This window comes from Oryx dammah, unplaced genomic scaffold (genome assembly GCF_014754425.2).
Source record: "Oryx dammah isolate SB20612 unplaced genomic scaffold, SCBI_Odam_1.1 HiC_scaffold_3, whole genome shotgun sequence".
Lineage (NCBI taxonomy): Eukaryota > Metazoa > Chordata > Mammalia > Artiodactyla > Bovidae > Oryx > Oryx dammah.
Window position 1 is genome coordinate 18,903,139 of NW_024070187.1, and position 20,324 is coordinate 18,923,462.

The 20,324-nt window shown below is 37.9% G+C and overlaps 1 protein-coding gene across 8 annotated transcripts in view; it reads right to left on the reverse strand.

Moving 5' to 3' along the window:
• Window positions 1–20,324, reverse strand: part of NPNT (nephronectin) — a 76,479-nt gene that overhangs the window by 46,044 nt on the left and 10,111 nt on the right. For 4 of the 8 annotated variants that reach the window (XM_040237522.1, XM_040237523.1, XM_040237517.1 and 1 more), the window contains exon 3: window positions 11,963–12,013. The exons of 2 other annotated variants lie outside the window; for them this stretch is intronic. In XM_040237522.1, coding sequence (XP_040093456.1) covers window positions 11,963–12,013 — 51 coding nt within the window. Of the gene's footprint in view, window positions 1–11,556; window positions 11,928–11,962; window positions 12,399–12,479; window positions 16,457–20,324 lie in introns of those variants that run through there. 2 more of the 8 variants (XM_040237524.1, XM_040237521.1) reach the window with 2 other exon arrangements.

Consider the following 20,324-nt stretch of genomic DNA (forward strand, 5'->3'; position numbering starts at 1 on the left):
GAGAGAGACAGACATTATCCTTATTTTACCAGCAGACAAGCAAAAGCACAGAAAGTTAAGTGATTTGCCTGATTTCAGAAAAAAATTTCTTATAATCTTCTAATTCTTTTGGTATTCAGAAAAACTCCAGAAACCTAGCTTTTTGAGTGTATTTGGCAGAGAGGAGAGAGAGGTTATAGTGAAAACACTAACCAGGAAAGGATGAGAGGGAGAGAGAATATCAAAGGTAATTAAAGGCATAAAGGTATTTAGGAAGGCATAAAACTTCTAGGAAGAAGTCACAGTTAAGAATACAACCTATAATTTGAGAAAACTGAAGTAACCCTGCCAGAATATTTCAACATAAAATGATCTTTTTACTTCACTGCTTGTTAGATACAGAAGCCGGATTCTGAATCATTAATGAAGTATATAGAATTGTTATCTCTTCTGATATATTATTACATCTATGATTTTTTTGCTCTCACACTTTAAGAAATGTTATTTTCATTAAGAACTTAAACTAATCATAAACTACAGTCAAATATTAAGCCAATCAGTTGATAATTTACAGTATGAAGTTAAAATAAATAAGGATTTCTGTTCTATATAATGTTATTTTCCAAGAGCTGTCTGGTTAATTTATTTTATATTTGTCTTTTTGGAAACATCCAATTGAAATTTCTCAAGTGTCTATTTAATCTCTATTTAACTTTTAATTCCTGAAGTAGACCAAAGAAAATAAGTGCTTGCATCTTTGATTCTCAAACCAACTTTTATTTACTATCATTAAACACTATCCATTTTCACTTAAGGAATCTTCTGAAAGTATTGTCATTTTTGGTTTACTTGAAATTTTAACTTTTTTCTGTTTTCATTGTAGCATAACACTGAAACTTAGATTAATGCTAAATGAGACTTTAAGAACATTTCATAAAGTGTTATTACTTATTTGGAAGTGTGAAGTAGATTTGGGGGAGATTTTCTTTAAGTAGGGCTGGGGTCGCAAAGAGTCGGACACAACTGAGGGACTGAACTGAACTGAAGTAAACTGGAGCTACCCCACGTCCGAGGTCAGGGGCGGCTGCGTGGGTGCAGGAGGCCTGAGAGGAGCTACTCCATGTTCAAGGTCAGGAGGGGTGACCTCATCCAAGGTAAGGAGCAGTAGCTGTGCTTTGCTGGAGTAGCCGTGAAGAGATACCCCATGTCCAAAGTAAGAGAAACCCAAGTGAGATGGTAGGTGTTGTGAGAGGGCATCAGAGGGCAGACACACTGAAACCCTAATCACAGAAAACTAGCCAATCTGATCACATGGACCACAGCCTTGTCTAACTCAATGAAACTAAGCCATGCTGTGTGGGGCCGCCCAAGACGGACAGTTCATGGTGGACAGGTCTGACAGAATGTGGTCCACTGGAGAAGGGAATGGCAAACCACTTCAGTATTCTGGCCTTGAGAACCGCATGAACAGTATGAAAAGGCAAAATGATAGGATACTGAAAGAGGAACTCTCCAGGTCGGTAAGTGCCCAATATGCTACTGGAGATCAGTGGGGAAATAACTCCAGAAAGAATGAAGGGATGAAGCCAAAGCAAAAACAATACCCAGTTGTGGATGTGACTGGTGATAGAAGCAAGGTCCGATGCTGTGAAGAGCAATATTGCATAGGAACCTGGAATGTCAGGTCCATAAATCAAGGCAAATTGGAAGTGGTCAAACAGGAGATGGCAAGAGTGAACGTTGACATTCTAGAAATTTGCGAACTAAAATGGACTGGAATGGGTGAATTTAACTCAGATGACCATTATATCTACTACTGTGGGCAGGAATCCCTTAGAAGAAATGGAGTAGCCATCATGGTCAACATAAGAGTCCGAAATGCAATACTTGGACGCAATCTCAAAAACAACAGAATGATCTCTGTTTGTTTCCAAGGCAAACAATTCAATATCATGGTGATCCAAGCCTATTCCCCAACCAGTAACACTGAAGAAGCTTAAGCTGAACAGTTCTATGAAGACCTACAAGACCTTTTAGAACTAACACCCAAAAAAGATGTCCTTTTCATTATAGGGGACTGGAATGCAAAAGTAGGAAGTCAAGAAACACCTGGAGTAACAGGCAAACTTGGCCTTGAAATGCGGAATGAAGTAGGGCAAAAGCTAATTGAGTTTTGCCAAGAGAATGCACTGGTCATAGCAAACACCCTCTTCCAACAACACAAGAGGAGACTCTACACATGGACATCACAGATGGTCAACAGTGAAACCAGATTGATTATATTCTTTGCAGCCAAAGATGGAAAAGCTCTATACAGTCAGCAAAAACAAGACTAGCAGCTGAATGTGGCTCAGATCATGAACTCCTTATTGCCAAATTCAAACTTAAATTGAAGAAAGTAGGGGACACCACTAGACCATTCAGGTATGACCTAACTCAAATCCCTTATGATTATACAGTGGAAGTGAGAAATAGATTTAAGGGCCTAGATCTGATAGACAGAGTGCCTGATGAACTGTGGACAGAGGTTCGTGACATTGTACAGGAGACAGGGATCAAGACCATCCCCATGGAAAAGAAATGCAAAAAAAGCAAAATGGCTGTCTGGGGAGGCCTTACAAATAGCTGTGAAAAGAAGAGAAGAGAAAAGCAAAGGAGAAAAGGAAAGATATTCCCATTTGAATGCAGAGTTCCAAAGTATAACAAGGAGAGATAAGAAAGCCTTCCTCAACGATCAATGCAAAGAAATAGAGGAAAACAACAAAATGGGAAAGACTAGAGATCTCTTCAAGAAAATCAGAGATACCAAGGGAACATTTCATGCAAGGATGGGCTCGATAAAGGACAGAAATGGTATGGACCGAACAGAAGCAGAAGATATTAAGAAGAGGTGGCAAGAATACACAGAAGAACTATACAAAAAAGATCTTCACGACCCAGATAATCACGATGGTGTGATCCCTCACCTAGAACCACACATCCTGGACTGTGAAGTGGGCCTTAGGAAGCATCACTATGAACAAAGCTAGCGGAGGTGATGAAATTCCAGTTGAGCTATTTCAAATCCTGAAAGATGATGCTGTGAAAGTGCTGCACTCAATATGCCAGCAAATTGGGAAAACTCAGCAGTGGCCACAGGACTGGAAAAGGTCAGTTTTCATTCCAATCCCAAAGAAAGGTAATGCCAAAGAATGCTCAAACTACCATGCAATTGCACTCATCTCACACACTAGTAAAGTAATGCTCAACATTTTCCAAGCTAGGCTTCAGCAATATGTGAACTGTGAACTTCCAGATTTTCAAGCTGGTTTTAGAAAAGGCAGAGGAATCAGAGATCTAATTGCCAACATCCACTGGATCATGAAAAAAGCAAGAGAGTTCCAGAAAAACATCTATTTCTGTTTTACTGACTATGCCAAAGACTTTGACTGTGTGGATCACAATAAACTGTGGAAAATTCTGAAAGAGATGGGAATACCAGACCCCCTGACCTGCCTCTTAAGAAACCTATATGCAGGTCAGGAAGCAACAGTTAGAACTGGACATGGAACAACAGACTGGTTCCAAATAGGAAAAGGAGTACATCAAGGCTGTATATTGTCACCCTGCTTATTTAACTTATATGCAGAGTACATCATGAGAAACGCTGGGCTGGAAGAAACACAAGCTGGAATCAAGATTGCCGGGAGAAATATCAATAACCTCAGATATGCAGATGACACCACCCTTATGGCAGAAAGTGAAGAGGAACTAAAAAGCCTCTTGATGAAAGTGAGAGAGGAGAGTGAAAAAGTTGGCTTAAAGCTCAACACTCAGAAAACAAAGCTCATGGCATCTGGTCCCATCATTTCATGGGAAATAGATGGGGAAACAGTGGAAACAGTGTCAGACTTTATTTTTGGGGGCTCCAAGATTGCTGCAGATGGTGATTGTAGCCATGAAATTAAAAGACGCTTACTCTTTGGAAGGAAAGTTATGAGCAACCTAGATAGCATATTCAAAAGCAGAGATGTTACTTTGCCAACAAAGGTCCATCTAGTCAAGGCTATGATTTTTCCAGTGGTCATGTATGGATGTGAGAGTTGGACTGTGAAGAAAGCTGAGCACCGAAGAATTGATACTTTTGAACTGTGGTGTTGGAGAAGACTCTTGAGAGTCCCTTGGACTGCAAGGAGATCAGTCCTGAGTGTTCTTTGGAAAGACTGATGCTAAAGCTGAAACACCAATACTTTGGCCACCTCATGCAAAGAGTTGACTCATTGGAAAAGACTCTGATGCTGGGAGGAATTGGAGGCAGGAGGAGAAGGGGATGACAGAGGATGAGATGGCTGGATGGAATCACTGACTCGATAGACGTGAGTTTGAATGAACTCCAGGAGTTGGTGATGGACAGGGAGGCCTGGCGTGCTGCAATTCATGGGGTCATAAAGAGTTGGACACGACTGAGCAACTGAACTGAACTGAATAATAAAAGAATCCATGGGTCCAGAGTGATTCTAAAAAGAAGAGAACTGAGCTCCTCTTTACAGAATGCCAGCAAACATGCAGAAGGAATGACAGAATCTCAAAAGATAATTTTACAACCACAACTGAAATAAACTGAGTAATAATTATCCATTAGATGTTAAAACTTTCACTGGGTGAAAGTTTGTTAGGGAACAGAATATTCAAAGAGTGTCAATGTATCACCCCATAGGGTACTTACTAATTACAAAGAGAAGGTGCCTTTCGGTGGAGAAATCTGGTAGACTCCTTAATCAAGTGATCAAACTTAGCACCACCAATTACAGAATAAACTAACATTATGTGCAATGGGAATGTCATAATACATGATCACCTATGTAATATTTTTGCCAGAAAGGCTTAACCAACATCTAATAATGAGGAAACTTCAAATTCAGATCTACAAAAAAGTAGGTCTAGAACTGTTCTAAGGAATGTCATCTAAATGAAACATCTATGATTGGCTCTGGATCCAAAAAATCCATGAAAGTCATTTATTTGGGAAATCTAATCATGGACTGTTTGCTACATAATATTATTGTACCTATGTTAAATTAAGTGTGACATGGCATGCATGCTAAAGTATGTAAGTACAACAAGCCATTATATCTAAGTTACTTTCAAATGGCTCATTAATTGTGTGTGTGTGTATGTGTACAGATAAGAAGGGGGGCAGGGGTGGTGAGAGAGAAAGAGAGGGGGAAAGAGTGTATGTAGCATACTTGCAAATGTGTAATATGTTAACAATTGTACATGAAAAGTACACGGCTATTTACTGTTACTATACTTTCAACTCCTGTGTGGATTTGAAATTTTTCAAGTACAAAAATGGGAAAAAAATTATAAACACGTGTGGGATAATATGCATACCTTGACAAATATTACTTAATTACTCTGACAAATATTTCTTAACTTGTGAGCTGTCATGTACTTAGTGCACTCTGGAGAAGAGGGTAAGGGCACACATGCTGGAGTTAGACCCCTGGGGTCCCAGGTTTACCTATGCAGAGTGTCCAGCTCTCTCTGCTCTGAAATGAAGACTACAGGTTGAACCAGAGGAAAATGTCAGCACTGCCATTTTTTACTTAAAAAGTAGTAAGCCAACAGGGTGCATATAGAGTTATAGGTTTATGGGGATGATTGAATGAGAAAATCCAAATAAAGTACTTAGAACAGTACCCACCTTATAGTAAGAGCTCAAAAAATATATCTATAAACAGAATTATAAGAACAAAAAGATGAATTGCTACAGTGTCTAAGAAACTGTATTAAGGACTAGGGATAATAAAATCAGTAAGTGATCAAGTCCTCACCCTCAACTAGGGAAGTCTATTAAAGAGAGACAGAAGTAAGCAAAGATATCTTAATAACAGATATGTGTAGAGGATACAGGAGAGGAAGTGGTCAATTACATGGGTTTCAGGGAGTCAGAAAAGGTTTTGGAAAGGAAATAGTGCTAACAGATTTCTTTCAAAAAAAAAAAGAAACTTACAAAACACCGATAGCATAATGTAAGAATTCATTGAGATTATGATGAAACACAGACTTCCAGGGGGTGCGGTGGTAAAGAATCCACCCCCCAGTACAGGAGCTGTAAGAGATCAGGTTCAATCCCTGGGTCGGGAAGATCCCCTGGAGTAGGAAATGGCAACCCTCTCCAGTATTCTTGCCTGGAAAATTCCATGGACACAGGAGTCTGGTTGGGCTACAGTCTGTGGAATTGCAAAGAGTCGAGCACGCAAGCAACCAATGATGAAAGACATATCAAGTGAAAATTATATTTGTTTTAGCGAAGGAGATGATGCTATAATTTTGAATAGGGGTACTGAGCACTCATCAAAAAAGGCCAGAAAGTGTTAAAGTAACCATCACCACTTCCTTCAGTGACCAAAATCCTTACGTTTAAAGAGTCAGACAGACTAGGAGTTAGGCCATTTATTAACCATTTTCAAAATGCAGCCAGCTTTGTGACTGTACACAGAAATGCAGGATGTGAGGCATTTTGTCAGTGAGGCTCACTTTTTAATTTAAAGGAAAGCATTACTTCACTAATTGTTCCAAATGTATCTGATGGAGGACCTTACACAGAAACTTGGAAACAAACATCCATCAAAAACGGATTGCTTACATAAGTGGTGGCACAAGGGTCTTCCTGCCTCCAGGATTGTGGACTTCAAGCCAGGTGTCATCTGCTTCACCATGATTTCACCATGCCATTCTCCCCATACACTCACTGACTCCCCTTCATGTTTACTTGGAGCTCAACATGCTGGTTCAAACGTTTTGTATGACACTGAACACCACATTTCACAATCTGACTCCTGCCTATCGCACCAGTCTCCTCTCCAGTCATATCCACAAACGGACCCACTAATGGTAGTTCCCAGGAAATCACATACTCCAATACTCCCATGCTTTTACACAGACTGTTATTCTTCCCTTTGTTTGCTGGACTAACATCTAGACAGCTTCAGTACTCAGCTTATACAATATTTGCTTTAGCCCCTCATTCTGATTTTGGGGCCCTCCTCAGCACTCTCATAAACCTCTATGCATAACTCTGCCATAAATTATATATGTGTGTGTGTGTGTGTGTATTCATACACACACACACCATCCTATATTATCACAAGTATTATTCTTACCTTGCTCCTCCACTAGACTTTGAGCTCTTCAAATACACAGTATCTGCTCTGAAATTTCACAGTCTCCTAACAAAGACAGGCATGACAGGTGTACAAGGTGTTAAAAGAATATAGAAGAAAGAATTTCTCAGCAGGCAGGCAGGAGTAGGGAAAATGTCAGGAAAGGCTTGCAAGAGGAAATGTGAACTGAATCTTAAAAGATGAGTAAGAATTCACCATGTGGATGGGTGAAGGGCCTTTTATTCAGAAAAAATAACATAAGCAAAGCCAGAGGCACGTGAAGCAGCAGGGGGTCTGGCAGCACAAGGGTAGCCCACTGTGATTGTGTCCACAAGGCAAAAAATAGTCCTTCTAAGATAAGGCAATCACCAGCTTAAAGACTCTCATACTCAAAGAATCAATATTCCATCCATAATGGCGAACAATCAATCGATTGTAAGAAGTAGATGTCACAATCAGACGACACTTTGTGTGTTTTCAAGCATGTACATTGATTTAAGAACCTTCTTCAAGCATTAAGATCTTTTATACAATATTTGGTAAGGTCATAAGAAAGGCAGACAAATTAAATATAGTTATTTCCCCAGTAAGCTGTCTTTCCTAAAACTACAATCTGCTTAGTAAGATTACATCATGTTCACATTTTTTATTTCATTTACATAGAAGTGCCTGGTCCTTATACCTTCAAAGTACTGACTGAGCTAAAGAGGTATAAGACACAGTCCCCAGATTCATGGAACTAACAGTCTAGCAGAACAAACGATATAGATCCACAAATAATCCCAACACAGAGCAGGATGAGACAGGTGCCACGCCAGCGTTATAACTCAATGTAGAGAAAGAAGACACTTCCTCTCACTAAAGTCAGAAAGGCAGAATGAAGGTGGCATCTGAGCCAGGACCCTCGGCAGGGCTGAGTCACAGTATGTTCTAATAAGAAAGAACATAAACTTCTAACATAAGAGTGGGCTTCCCCAGTGGATCAGCTGGTGAAGAATCTATCTGCAATACAGAAGCCACAGGAGATTGGGGGTTCGATCCCCAGGTCAGGAAGATCTCCTGCAGTAGGAAATGGCAGCCCACTCCAGCATTCTTGCCTGGAAAATCCTACGGACTGAAGAGCCTGGTGGGCTCTAGTCCAAAGGGTCACAAAGAGTCAGATATGACTGAGCGACTAAGCACGCACCCACACACACAAGTGTGGCTACTCATTCCTAAGAACAATTCACTTTGAGTTGAGTATCTGCTTAGAATTAAAAGTGATAGTGATGGAATACAGAAAAAGTTAACCAAAAGGGGAAGAAAGATAGAATGCTTTAAGAGAGTGGTTCTCTTTTTCAGCCCTTGATATAAACAAATGTTGAATTACTCATTTCTTTTGGCTAAAGGCCAAAATGGTAAACTGGAAAGAAACTCTGTGAAGAACCAAAAGCTGTCAGAGAACATTTCAGCCCACATGCAATACGGTATTTTCCCTCTCCCACATTCCTCAGATACATTTAATGTTATTCTTCTATGGAGGAAGTTGTGAGGATTATTAATGTTGACTGAAGACGATGGTGGGGAAGGAAGGTGTGAGTAGCACAGAGGTGAAGAGATCATTCAACCCCAGCCGGTGCCCCCACTCAGACCCACCCTTGAGCTCTAGGCCTGGAATCCACCCACGGATCACATCTCTCCACCTCCGAGTCTCACAAGAACTTCATCGATGTCACAGCCAACACTGAGGTCATCCCCTGAACTTTCTCCCATGTTCTCTAGCCCACCGAAGCACATACCAGAAACCTGGGCATCATCCTTGATTCCATCTTCCTCACACCATTCGCACACCATCTGCTGTCATTTCACTGAATGTGAAATAATTACGGAACTAAGTGCTTCACATTTTTTCACTTGATCTTCATTAAAAACCCTATAAGGTTGAGTTCTTATCTATATTTTACCAAAAAAGAAGCTATTTCCCAGAAAGGTCAGGTAAGTTTCTCAAAAATACAGGTCTGGTAACAGCTGGGTCTGACCAGGAAGCCTGAACTCCCTGCCCCTGTCCTAATACTCACTCCTCCATCCTTTCTTTTTATTATCCGTCAATCCCTATTTTTCTCTGCTCCCACCAGTGTCACTTAAGATAAAACTCAATTTCTCGCCAGGTTTAGTGTAACAGCCTCTAGCCCTGAGCCTCAAAAGGCAATCTCTTAATTGCCAACCAGCAAAATGTTCAGCAAGTGGCCCCAGAACCCAAGTGCCTACAGATCCTGGGCATCTGTCCTGAAGCAGTGAGTCCTATGGTAAAATGGAGTGCATGCTTCGTCCAACAGGGCAGCACTAAGCAACTCCAGCCCACCAATTCCTTGTAGCAAGAGGAGCGACTGATTTATTAACAAAGCCTGATCATTTTTCCTTGGAAACACTGGCACCTATTTTAAAAAATGTTCCAGCTCTCTGTGAGCAAAACTAAATTCACCTGTATGCTAGATCTGACCCACTGCATGTGTGTGTATGCTCAGCCATGTCCAACTCTTTGCAACCCCATGGACTGTAGCCTATCAGGCTCCTTCTCTCCATGGGATTTTTCAGGCAAGAATGCTGACCCACTAGAACCAGCTTATAACTTCTGAAATACAAATCGGATTAGGTAATTCCCCTGCTTAAAATCTACCCAATGCTCCTCTACAACTCTGGGATAAACACTACTCTAAGATGCCATCAAAGGCCTTCCACAAGTCAGCTCATTTCTCCCTCTCCCACAGCATCTGTCATCACGTACCTTTCAAACACACACCCCAATGCCCAGATGAAGGTTCTTACATTTCCTGGAATGTGCCTCTAACTCTGGCTTCTGAAGCTTCAATGTACTTTTGTGTCTGGCCCGGTGTCCTTCACTTGACTTAACCCTGAGGATACAGCTGGGCCACCAGTCCATCACTCCTGGATGGGACACTGCCCACTGCGATGGGCTTTCACAGTGCCTATCTCAAAGCACACTTGCATCAAAACACACCTCTCATCCAATACTGTCTTCATCTGTGGGCCTTCCACACGGACAGGAAATGACATCAATGCCTGCAGCTTCATCTTACTGATGTAGGAAATGACATCAATGCCTGCAGCTTCATCTTACTGATGTCTGCAGTGGTTGGCCCAGGCTGAGATAGGGAATAGCCCTCAGTATGTAGCTACGGAATGAATGAATCAACTGAAGCCCACCGAGTCTGTGAAATCTTCCTTGATCCACTCCGGCAGAAGTAGTTCTTCCTCTAAACAGCCTCAGCTCTTTAATCCCTAACTCTTGCCTACTTTAGAATCCTGGAAGGAATAAAAGACAACCATCTTATCAAATCAGCTCCTCCCAAGCAAGTGTCCATGTTTTACTAAACTTGGATTAAACTTTTACTAAATGTCTCTCTCCCAGCCCCTAACTTAGCTCCTTACCTTTAGTAAGCTCTCAAATAAGTCTCTTTTTATCAAATAAGTCTCTTTTTGCCAAATAAATCTCTAAGTAACTCTACATGTAATTCTACAATCCAATTCTTCCAGTTCCTTTTCCCTGGGCTAGGTAACCAAAACCGTACCTCATTCTGACATCTGCAAATGGAGGTTATTAAAGAAGTGGAAAAGGAACGGTTCAGAAGCACAGGCAGTTATCCAATGACAATTTTTACTTCAGACATGAATAATTTGAGAAACCTTCTACTACTTCCAATGGATTATTTCCAAATGATGGGCACGGTAAACAAAATGTAATTTAAAACATGCTATATTCCAAGGATGCTATCATGGACCCTGGTAAAACACCGTTTTGAAGTTCAAACACTTATCAAGAACTGTTCTGCATGAGGAGGAGGCCTTCTCCTGATGGCCAGCAACAATCCTGCCAGTAGGTTTAAAGATTAGGAAACCGTGGCTCAGAAAACTTAAAATATCTAGTATGTCACAGTTGGCGAGTCACAGGAAAGAGTCCTGAACCCACATGTGTTGGGGACAAAACCCAAATTATATTCTTTGGCACTGACTCCTTAACTTCAGCCATAGCTCTGATAGTTAATCCTACAGCTGACAGTAAATATAAGATACATATGCTTTGATTTTTTTAAGTCTCTCTGAACAGAAAAAAGTCTTAACATTTATTTCCAGAACTATCAAAGCTTGTTCCCAAATGGTTTTATTAAAATCTCCCCTTAAAGACACTTTCTCTGACATGTAAAAATATAAAGTACATTGTCTTCTTGGTACCAAATCCATAAAACAGAATTACACATATTTCACCAAAAATTCCCAGTTAAGTATCATAAGGATGACTTATCAGGTGACATTGTTCACTTTCAAAATTATTTAAAACAAGAAACTTCTTATGCACCAAAATCATAGCATGAACACTCCTAGGTGCTACTACCACATCTTACATATGTTACACAATAAAAATATTTCTTACCTGATTTTTCCATGGAGAATTAATGAATACGAGACACAAATCCCTCAGGTTAATGATAGGATGGTGTTAGTAATTTCTTTTGGTGGATTTTTTTTTTTTTTTTGCTTCTTTAAGTATTAAAAATATAAACTGTCCTTTAGGTTAGAATGGAGGTCAATTTATTAGATTCGTAAAACAGAAGAAAGAAATTATAAACTGAAATGGAAAAGTTTAAAGTAAGAACTGCAAACAAAATTATGAACAGAATAAACACATCTCTAAGGAATACAGCTTCCCCCCCAAAAGCAACTCAGGAACACAACTAGTGTTAAGTTTTATTAATAACTTTATAAAGTTATTATTTAGAAGTATGCCTTTCAAGACATAGATTAGCCGAAATTATTTCAAAAAAAAATGTTCATCTAACCTTTGAGCTGGCACCTTATCCTGGCTATTCTCTGCCTTAAGACGTAGAAAGCTGCAAAACAAATGTCCAAAAAAAGAAATTCCAGATCTTTTCTCTGTAAGGAGGCTGGACTTGGGTATTTATCAACTTGTTACATTCCCGGAGACTTACATGTTTGCAACTTTCAGTGCTTTTCTGAAACAAACAAAAAAAATCTAGGACATGTTCAAAATAGTAATATTTTAGTCACCATTTTGTCATTAAAAAACATTCTTTAACAAAGATATTAACCAATAATTGAAGTTGTGCTATTCTTTCATAGTTCAAATTCTAAATTAAAATATTTCAGACCTCTAGTGACATTGTACCTTCCAATCCAATTTTTAATCTTCAGAATATTAATTTTTGGTTCCAAGAGACAGTATCCTTTTATTTAAATGAGTATTGGACAAAATATCTGAAAAAAAATTAAAACTTTTGATCAATTAGTAACCAAGGCTAGTAGTTTTTTAAATTGATATATATATTTTTTACTTACCTGTTTCTTACATACTGTGTTTCCCTTTTCTCTCCAACTTTGAGAAGGAAATATTAAGGTTTTTTTTCTTTTCCTTCCACAGCATTTTCTTCTTGCATGGCTGCTTTGGTTGTCAATAGCAACGGGAATTAGTGGGAAAGCTCAGCCATTTCACTCGAAGATACAAATAACTCAGTATAATGAAAGTAAATGGAAGAAATTTGAAACACTACTAGTAATGGTCAGGGTTCGACCACCTAGAAATCCTAGAGGTAAGGGAAGAGATGATTTTATTACTTTTCTTTTGGATCAATGCCTTTATAGCATAAAATATTAGTCTTCTTTAAAGCACAAAATATTCACTTTAACTGTCCATTTGTGTTATTTGTTTGTATAATTTAAAGCAAGGTGAATAGAGCCTTCTTTGGGGTAGTATCAGAAGGAAAAAATTGTAAGTCCAATTTAACTCAAAGCAGTAGTTTATCGATCCAGAATGATTGCTTTATACTTTTAAAGGTACACATAACATTTGTTTTTTAGAGTATTATTTTCATGTCCATTGTGTTTACAAGTTAGCATGTTGTTTTTGTTATTGTTGCTAACTTTAAAAGAACTCCTGATTTTGATATATTTCTTAAAATAATGACATATATCAGGCACAATCTAAGCAAAAAGCTGAAAATAAATCAAAGCATAAATTGCAAATTATATTCTGGATCACATATTAAGGAAAACCATGACTATGGTTATGTATGAGAAGAAAAATATAAAAGGATACTGTTTCTTTAATACTCTTTAAATGTAAATTTTGAATAATCTACCAAGAAAAAATATTAATTTAAAATAAAGGTGAAATAAGCTAATAAAGAATAGCAAACATCATTATTTTCTAACTAGTTATGTTAGTACCAAGCAGCCAAACAGTTCTGTATAGTTTATTTTTGTCTCATAATATCTTAATTGGGTCACATTTCTCCTACTTCACTTAAATCAGTATTGACACACATAGATTTAGCAAGTTTTATGATATTGGTATCTACACCCATTAAATAAGACTTCCAGAATGAAATTTTAGCCAAAGTCCCATATTCTAAAATTTGCATTTTAAAACTATACAAAACTGCATTTTAAATCAAAGCAATGTTAAACTTGGAGTAACTATCTCCAGGAAGTTTCTGGAATCTATTCTCTAATGATGTGTAAGGAAATGTTCATAGGCAACCATCACCACAATTTTTGTGAAAGCTGCCAAAAATAAATGCCCTACATGTATTTTTTTTGTGTGGTATAAACCCCACGGTGAAAAGCACTAAAATAGGATTCATTCGTAGCAAATAATAAAGAAACGCCTGTCCATTTTCTCCTGATAATCAGTTTTCCAACAGCCATTATAAAAAGCCATAGTGTTTAATACATGCAATCTTGCCAGCTCCAAGCCACCCAGTGAGAATTCTCAACTGCAGAAGTCTCTCCTGAGACTTGCCCCAGACCACCGCTTCAGTTCACCTCAGGGTTCCCAGTGACACTGACTTTACAGACAGGTCTCCGTGATTATTAGGCATCCTTAAACATCATGAGCTTTCTGATGACTTTATAAAATTGTAACTAATATAAACCAGAGAAGCTAAACAATTTGGGGATGTCTTTTCTTGCCTGCTAAACACAGGTCACAGATTTGGAGTCTATTCTGGGCCCTGGACAGAGTTAGGGAAAATAAGGGATAAGAAACCCAAAGGAATTGAGCCTCTGTATTATCCAAAGGGATCCCTGTCTTATGATGTATCATCATACAGCCTCTGAAACATGATACACGCACGTCCTTCAAGGCAATAAATCCAGGCTCCCAGATGAAAGGGACTGGTCCTCCCAGACTTTGCACCTCTATCTTCCAACCCTAATCTCCAGCTAGAAAAAGGAGTAACTCTAAGACGTTCTCCCTGTCCCAACCCAAAATTTCATGTATTTCTCATTGTCAAAAAAAGTTAATATTAGCCCAGGAAACACTATTTATAGACAACTCTCCAACTCTGCATGTTTATTAAAGCAACATCCAAGACAACAGATCCCACGAATAGAATTTTGAGTAACAATCTGGAATCTTTCCACTACTTTATAAGTATTTAAGTTACAAAATTCATCAAACCTCAACACAAGATTGGAGAACAGAACATTTAACAAATCTACAAATTATCTCTTCATAATTTTGTATTTTCTCCCCCGTTTTAATTGCTTAGAAAAACCCCCACAATTCTGCCTTATTAGGAAATAAGCTATACAGGGGGTATCTTAATTTTGGACCATACACAAAGATGTAATGAACTTTTTAATACATCAATGATTTAAAAACAATCTAAGGGACAAAAGAACTTGAAACCAACATTATCAATATGAAACACCATGAAATAGTTATGTAATCAGATGAACTTAGGACAATTTATCTAGTAGAAACTATCGCCATAGTAAATTATATAAAATCATGTACCCTAACCCATGTACATTAAAAAAAAATACATTTAAGTATAAGCTGCAATTTGTCTTTTTCTACTACTTGCTATTTGTTGGCATGAAAGCACTTGGACAGTAGATTTCAAATACCTACAAAACCTTAACAGTGAAAGAAAACAGGAAGTCAGAAAGGCTTTAGAAAAATATTTTGGGTGGCAAGAAGCTAATATTCAGAAAGTCTATCCAAGGAGTTAGTTTCTGTGCTAAATACACACCTCTGACCATTTAAGGATTTTTCATAGAAACTGAGTTTGAAAACTCTGATCTATGAAAACAAGGCTAAAGTTTTGTAAAACAGCATTGTTTTCAGCAAAGTTAAGCATAAATCCAAAAATATTAGTTTCTTCATTTGTGTACATTAGTGCAAATTTTAACTGTGATGACATAGTTCCTAAAAGTTGAGAATAAGTCAGTAATAATTACAAAAGGCAACTTTAACCTTGTGATTTAATGATGTTATAACAGGAAAACAATGTCAGATTTGGAGAATTTATATCATTAATTTACAGGACAGTTAAAGACATATTGACCAAATTAAATGTTCAGCTTTAAATTTTATTTGATTCTGGAATACTCTCATTTGAATCACCTACAGCAAATCTTTAGTTTTAACTTGTATTTCCCTGGCATCTAGTATCTACGAAGACTGTCTCCAGCCTTTGGTTAAATATGGCAAAAAAAAAAAAAAAAAGAGGGCTTCTAGTTAAATATAATTAAAAAGAAAACTGTTTCTTCTACAAAATCAACTACAATAAAGCTAAGAAGCCAACTTGATTATTTATATCTCTTTTTGCTTCTATCAGATAAGAATAACAAGTTGACTTAGTTTCATAGTCTAGGGTAAAACTACAATTCTTGAGAAGATCGATGAAAGAATATGTAATAACACATGGGTATCTGACATTATTTTACCATATAATAATACTTTATCACATCTAGGCTACAATGTATTCCTTTATGCTGGCTTTATTAGGAATTTTATTAGTAATTATGACCATAATTATCTGAATTAGGCACTAGCAGTAACTTAAGTGGTAAAACTGGAAAATTCTAAATGAAGCTTTAGTGCGTTAAAATGCACTAAATATAATTTAAAATGCACAAGTTTCTTTATATTTGACATTACTTAACTGAACTCTGAACCTTGCAACGCACCAGTTTTTAAGTAACTAGATACATATTTTGCAACCAGTTTGCTCTGGTCAATTTCCAGGGATGCACCATCAATCACATTAAGCCTATGCTAACAGTATTCTGTTATGGGCAGTGATTGATACCATTTTTAAATTTTTTCAAGCCAAATTATCTTTGCTTTGTTCTTTGAGAACTGATCATTTATTAATCCCTACAAAGAAGTGTAAGATCTTGGCCCTGGCAATGTAAACTCCTTGGCTCCCCTCCAGGTTGATACAAGGTGGCAATTTTTGGACAGGTTAGATTCTCCATTGGTGCTAATCTTTGAGGAAAGGCATTCAAAACCCCTTTCTGTGTTTCTCCTATATAATTTATATATATATATATATGAAAATGAAAGTGAAGTCGCTCAGTCATGTCCGACTCTTTGTGACCCCATGGACAGTAGCCTACCAGGCTTCTCTGTCCATGGGATTTTCCAGGCAAGAGTACAGGAGTGGGTTGCCATTTCCTTCTACAGGGGATCTTCCCAACCCAGGGATCAAACCCAGGTCTCCCACATTGTAGACAGACGCTTTACCATCTGAGCCACCAGAGAAGTCAATATATATATATTATTTTCCATTATAGGTTATTACAAGGTATTGATTAGAGTTCCCTGCGCTATACAGTAAAAACTTTGTTGCTTGTTGCATATTTATTTTTTAAATTAGAAACCTAGCATTCTATTCACGCTAAGTCAAACAAACACACAAAAAAGGAAAGAATTCTACTTTTTAAAATTTAGTAATGTTTCTTTTCTCCAGTTTTTCTAAATGTCCCATGGACATCTAATAACAACATATGAGAAACAAAATTTTAAAAATATTTGTGTAGGATATAAGATTAATATAAATTAATATAAATAGAAATCTATTATGTTTAAATTATTAATGACATCATTCAAGATGCTCCTATTCTTATTTTTTCTGTGCTTGATAAAATACTCAGAGAAATGTTAATGTGTCTTATTCTGATCATATATTTTTTTCTTTTCCTCTATATTTCTTCTGACTTTTGCTGTATGTATCTTTTGTTCCTTTGTTGTTAGGTGTCTAATGGTTTATGTCTATCTTTTTCATGAATTGTACCTTTTATTATTAAAAATATTCATCTTTGTTTTATTTAAAAAGAAAGAAAGAAAAAAGTAGAAAGCTCAGTGTGTATAATGTTTCTTAAGCTGCATATCGAATAGTTTTCTATGAACTGCACTTCTAGAGTAGAGGCCTCATCTTAGGTTAGCCTTCTTTTTTGGAACAGCTTTACAAAACCACCACCGCTGCTGCTGCTGCTGCTGCTAAGTCGCTTCAGTCGTGTCCGACTCTGTGCGACCCCATAGATGGCAGCCCACCAGGGTCCCTCATCCCTGGGATTCTCCAGGCAAGAACACTGGAGTGGGTTGCCATTTCCTTCTCCAGTGCATGAAAGTGAAAAGTGAAGGTGAAGTCGCTCAGTTGTGTCCAACTCTTAGCGATCCCATGGACTGCAGCCCACCAGGCTCCTCCGTCCATGGGATTTTCCAGGCAAGAGTGCTGGAGTCGGGTGCCATAACCACCAATGGTTCATGGTAAAAATGCTGCTGTGGCCCCCTTCCACTCCATCATTCACCCCTCTTCTATAAATACCACATGAAAGTCTTTCAGACCTGTTATGTGGTAAAGGCCATAATTTCCCCCAAATAACTGGCTTACTTCTTCCCTAACAAACAAAAAGAATTATATGAGCAATGAAAATTCCCTTTTCTCTTTGGCTAGGAGAAACTAAGAGCCAAATTATACAACAGAATTTGACTCCTATGGCTTACATATCTGCATTTATTAACTCTCCTCCCATCTTACATTTTGTTCTATCCTTTTTTCTTCCTCTAGACTTTGTTAATTCTATTTTCCTATTTTAAGGCACTCATTCCTGGAAACCACATCCTTTTCCAAACAAGGTAGGACATAAAACCATAGAAATAAATCCATTCTACTTGTCTTTTAAGGTATCTTCTAAGGAGCCAAAAATAGAAAGTGACTGAATGGAAGGTTTATGCTCAGGAATATTATCCATGACTTAATCTCCTTTAAGTTACACGTTTTATACAAGAAATTTTATAAAAATAAAATGAGAGCTATTTAGTAACTGTACTTATATAAAAACAGGATGACTCTCCAATTTTTCCACATCTGTATGTAATACAACAGTGATGATGAATATGTAAAGATATTCACTACGTCTTATTTTGTAAAAACAAAGCACTGAAAACCACCTAAATATACATAAATAGGGGATTTTTTAAATTAATCAATAAAATTAATTATGGTGCATCCACATCCAATTTACTTGATTCATGGACCTAAAATTCCAAGTTCCTAAGCAATATTGTTCTTTACAGCATCGAACTTTACTTTCACCACCAGGCATATCCACAGCTGAGCAGCATTTCTGCTTTAGCCCAGACTCTCCCTTCTTTCTGGACCTATTTCTCCACTCTTCCTCAGTAGCATACTGGACACCTACCAACCTGAGGGGCTCATCTTCTGGTATCATATGCCTTTTCATACTGTTCATGGGGTTCTCAAGGCAAGAATGCTGAAGTGGTTTTCCATTCCTTTCTCCAGTGGAATGGAGGAATTTAAATTAGAGGACCATTATACCTACTACTGTGGGCAAAAATCCTTTAGAAGAAATGGAGTAGCCCTCAGACTCTACACATGTACACCACCAGATAGTTAATACCGAAATCAGACTGATTATATTCTTTGCAGCCAAAGATGGAGAAGCTCTATACAGCCAGCAAAAAACAAGATCTGGAGCTGACTGTGGCTCAGATCATCAGTTCCTTATTGAAAAATTCAGGCTTAAATTCAAGAAAGTAGGGAAAACCATTAGACCATTCAGGTATGACCTAAATTAAATCCCTTATGATTATATAGTGGAAGTGACAAACAGATTCAAGGGATTAGATCTGATAGAGTGCCTGAAAAACTATGGACCAAGGTTTACAATATTGTACAGGAGGTGGTGACCAAAACTACCCCCAAGAAAAAGCAAGAAGGCAAAGTGGCTGTCTGTAGAGGCCTTACAAAGAGCTGAGAAAAGAAGAGAAGCAAAAGGTAAAGGAGAAAGGAAAAGATATCACCAACTGAATGCAGAATTTCAGGGAATAGCAAAGAGAGATAAGAAAGCCTTCTTAAGTGAACAATACAAAGAAATAGAGGAAAACAATAGAATGGGAAAAACTAGAGATCTCTTCAAGAAAATTAGAGATGCCAAGGGAACATTTTATGCAAAGATGGGCACAATAAAGGACAGAAATGGTGAGGACCTAACAGAAGCAGAAGATATTAAGAAGAGATGGTAAGAGTACACAGAATTACTATAGAAAAAATATCTTCATGACCCAGATAACCATGATGGTGTGATCACTCACCTAGAGCCAGACATCCTGGCGTGTGAAGTCAAATGGGCCTTAGGAAGCATCACTATGAACAAAGCTAGTGGAGATGATGGAATTCCAGCTGAGTTATTTCAAATCTTAAAAGGTGATGCCGTTAAAATGCTGCACTCAATACGTAAAATTTGGAAAACTCACCAGTGGCCACAGGACTGGAAAGGGTCAGTTTTCCTCCCAGTCCCAAAGAAAAGCAATGCCAAAGAATGGACAATTGTGCTCATTTCACATGTTAGCAAGGTCACGCTTAAAATCCTTCAAGTTAGGCTTCAACAGTACGTGAACTGAGAACTTCCAGATGTACAAGCTGAATTTAGAAGAGCAGAGGAACCAGAGATCAAATTGCCAACATTCACTGGATCATAGAAAGAGCAAGAGAATTAAAAAACAAACAAACCCTACTTCTGCTTCATTGACTATGCTAAAGCCTTTGATGTCGATTACAACAAACCTTAGGAATTCTTAAAGAGATGGAATACCAGACCACCTTACCTGTCTCTTGAGAAACATATATGCAGGACTAGAAGCAACAGTTAGAACCAGACATGGAACAACAGACTGGCCCTAAACTGGGAAAGGATTACATCAAGGCTGTACATTGTCATTCTGCTTATATAACTTATATGCAGAGTACATCATGTAAAATGCTGGGTTGAATGAATCACAAGTTGGAATCAAGATTCCTGGGAGAAAGATCAACAACCTCAGATATGAAAATGTATCACTCTATTGGCAGCAAGCAAAGAGGAACT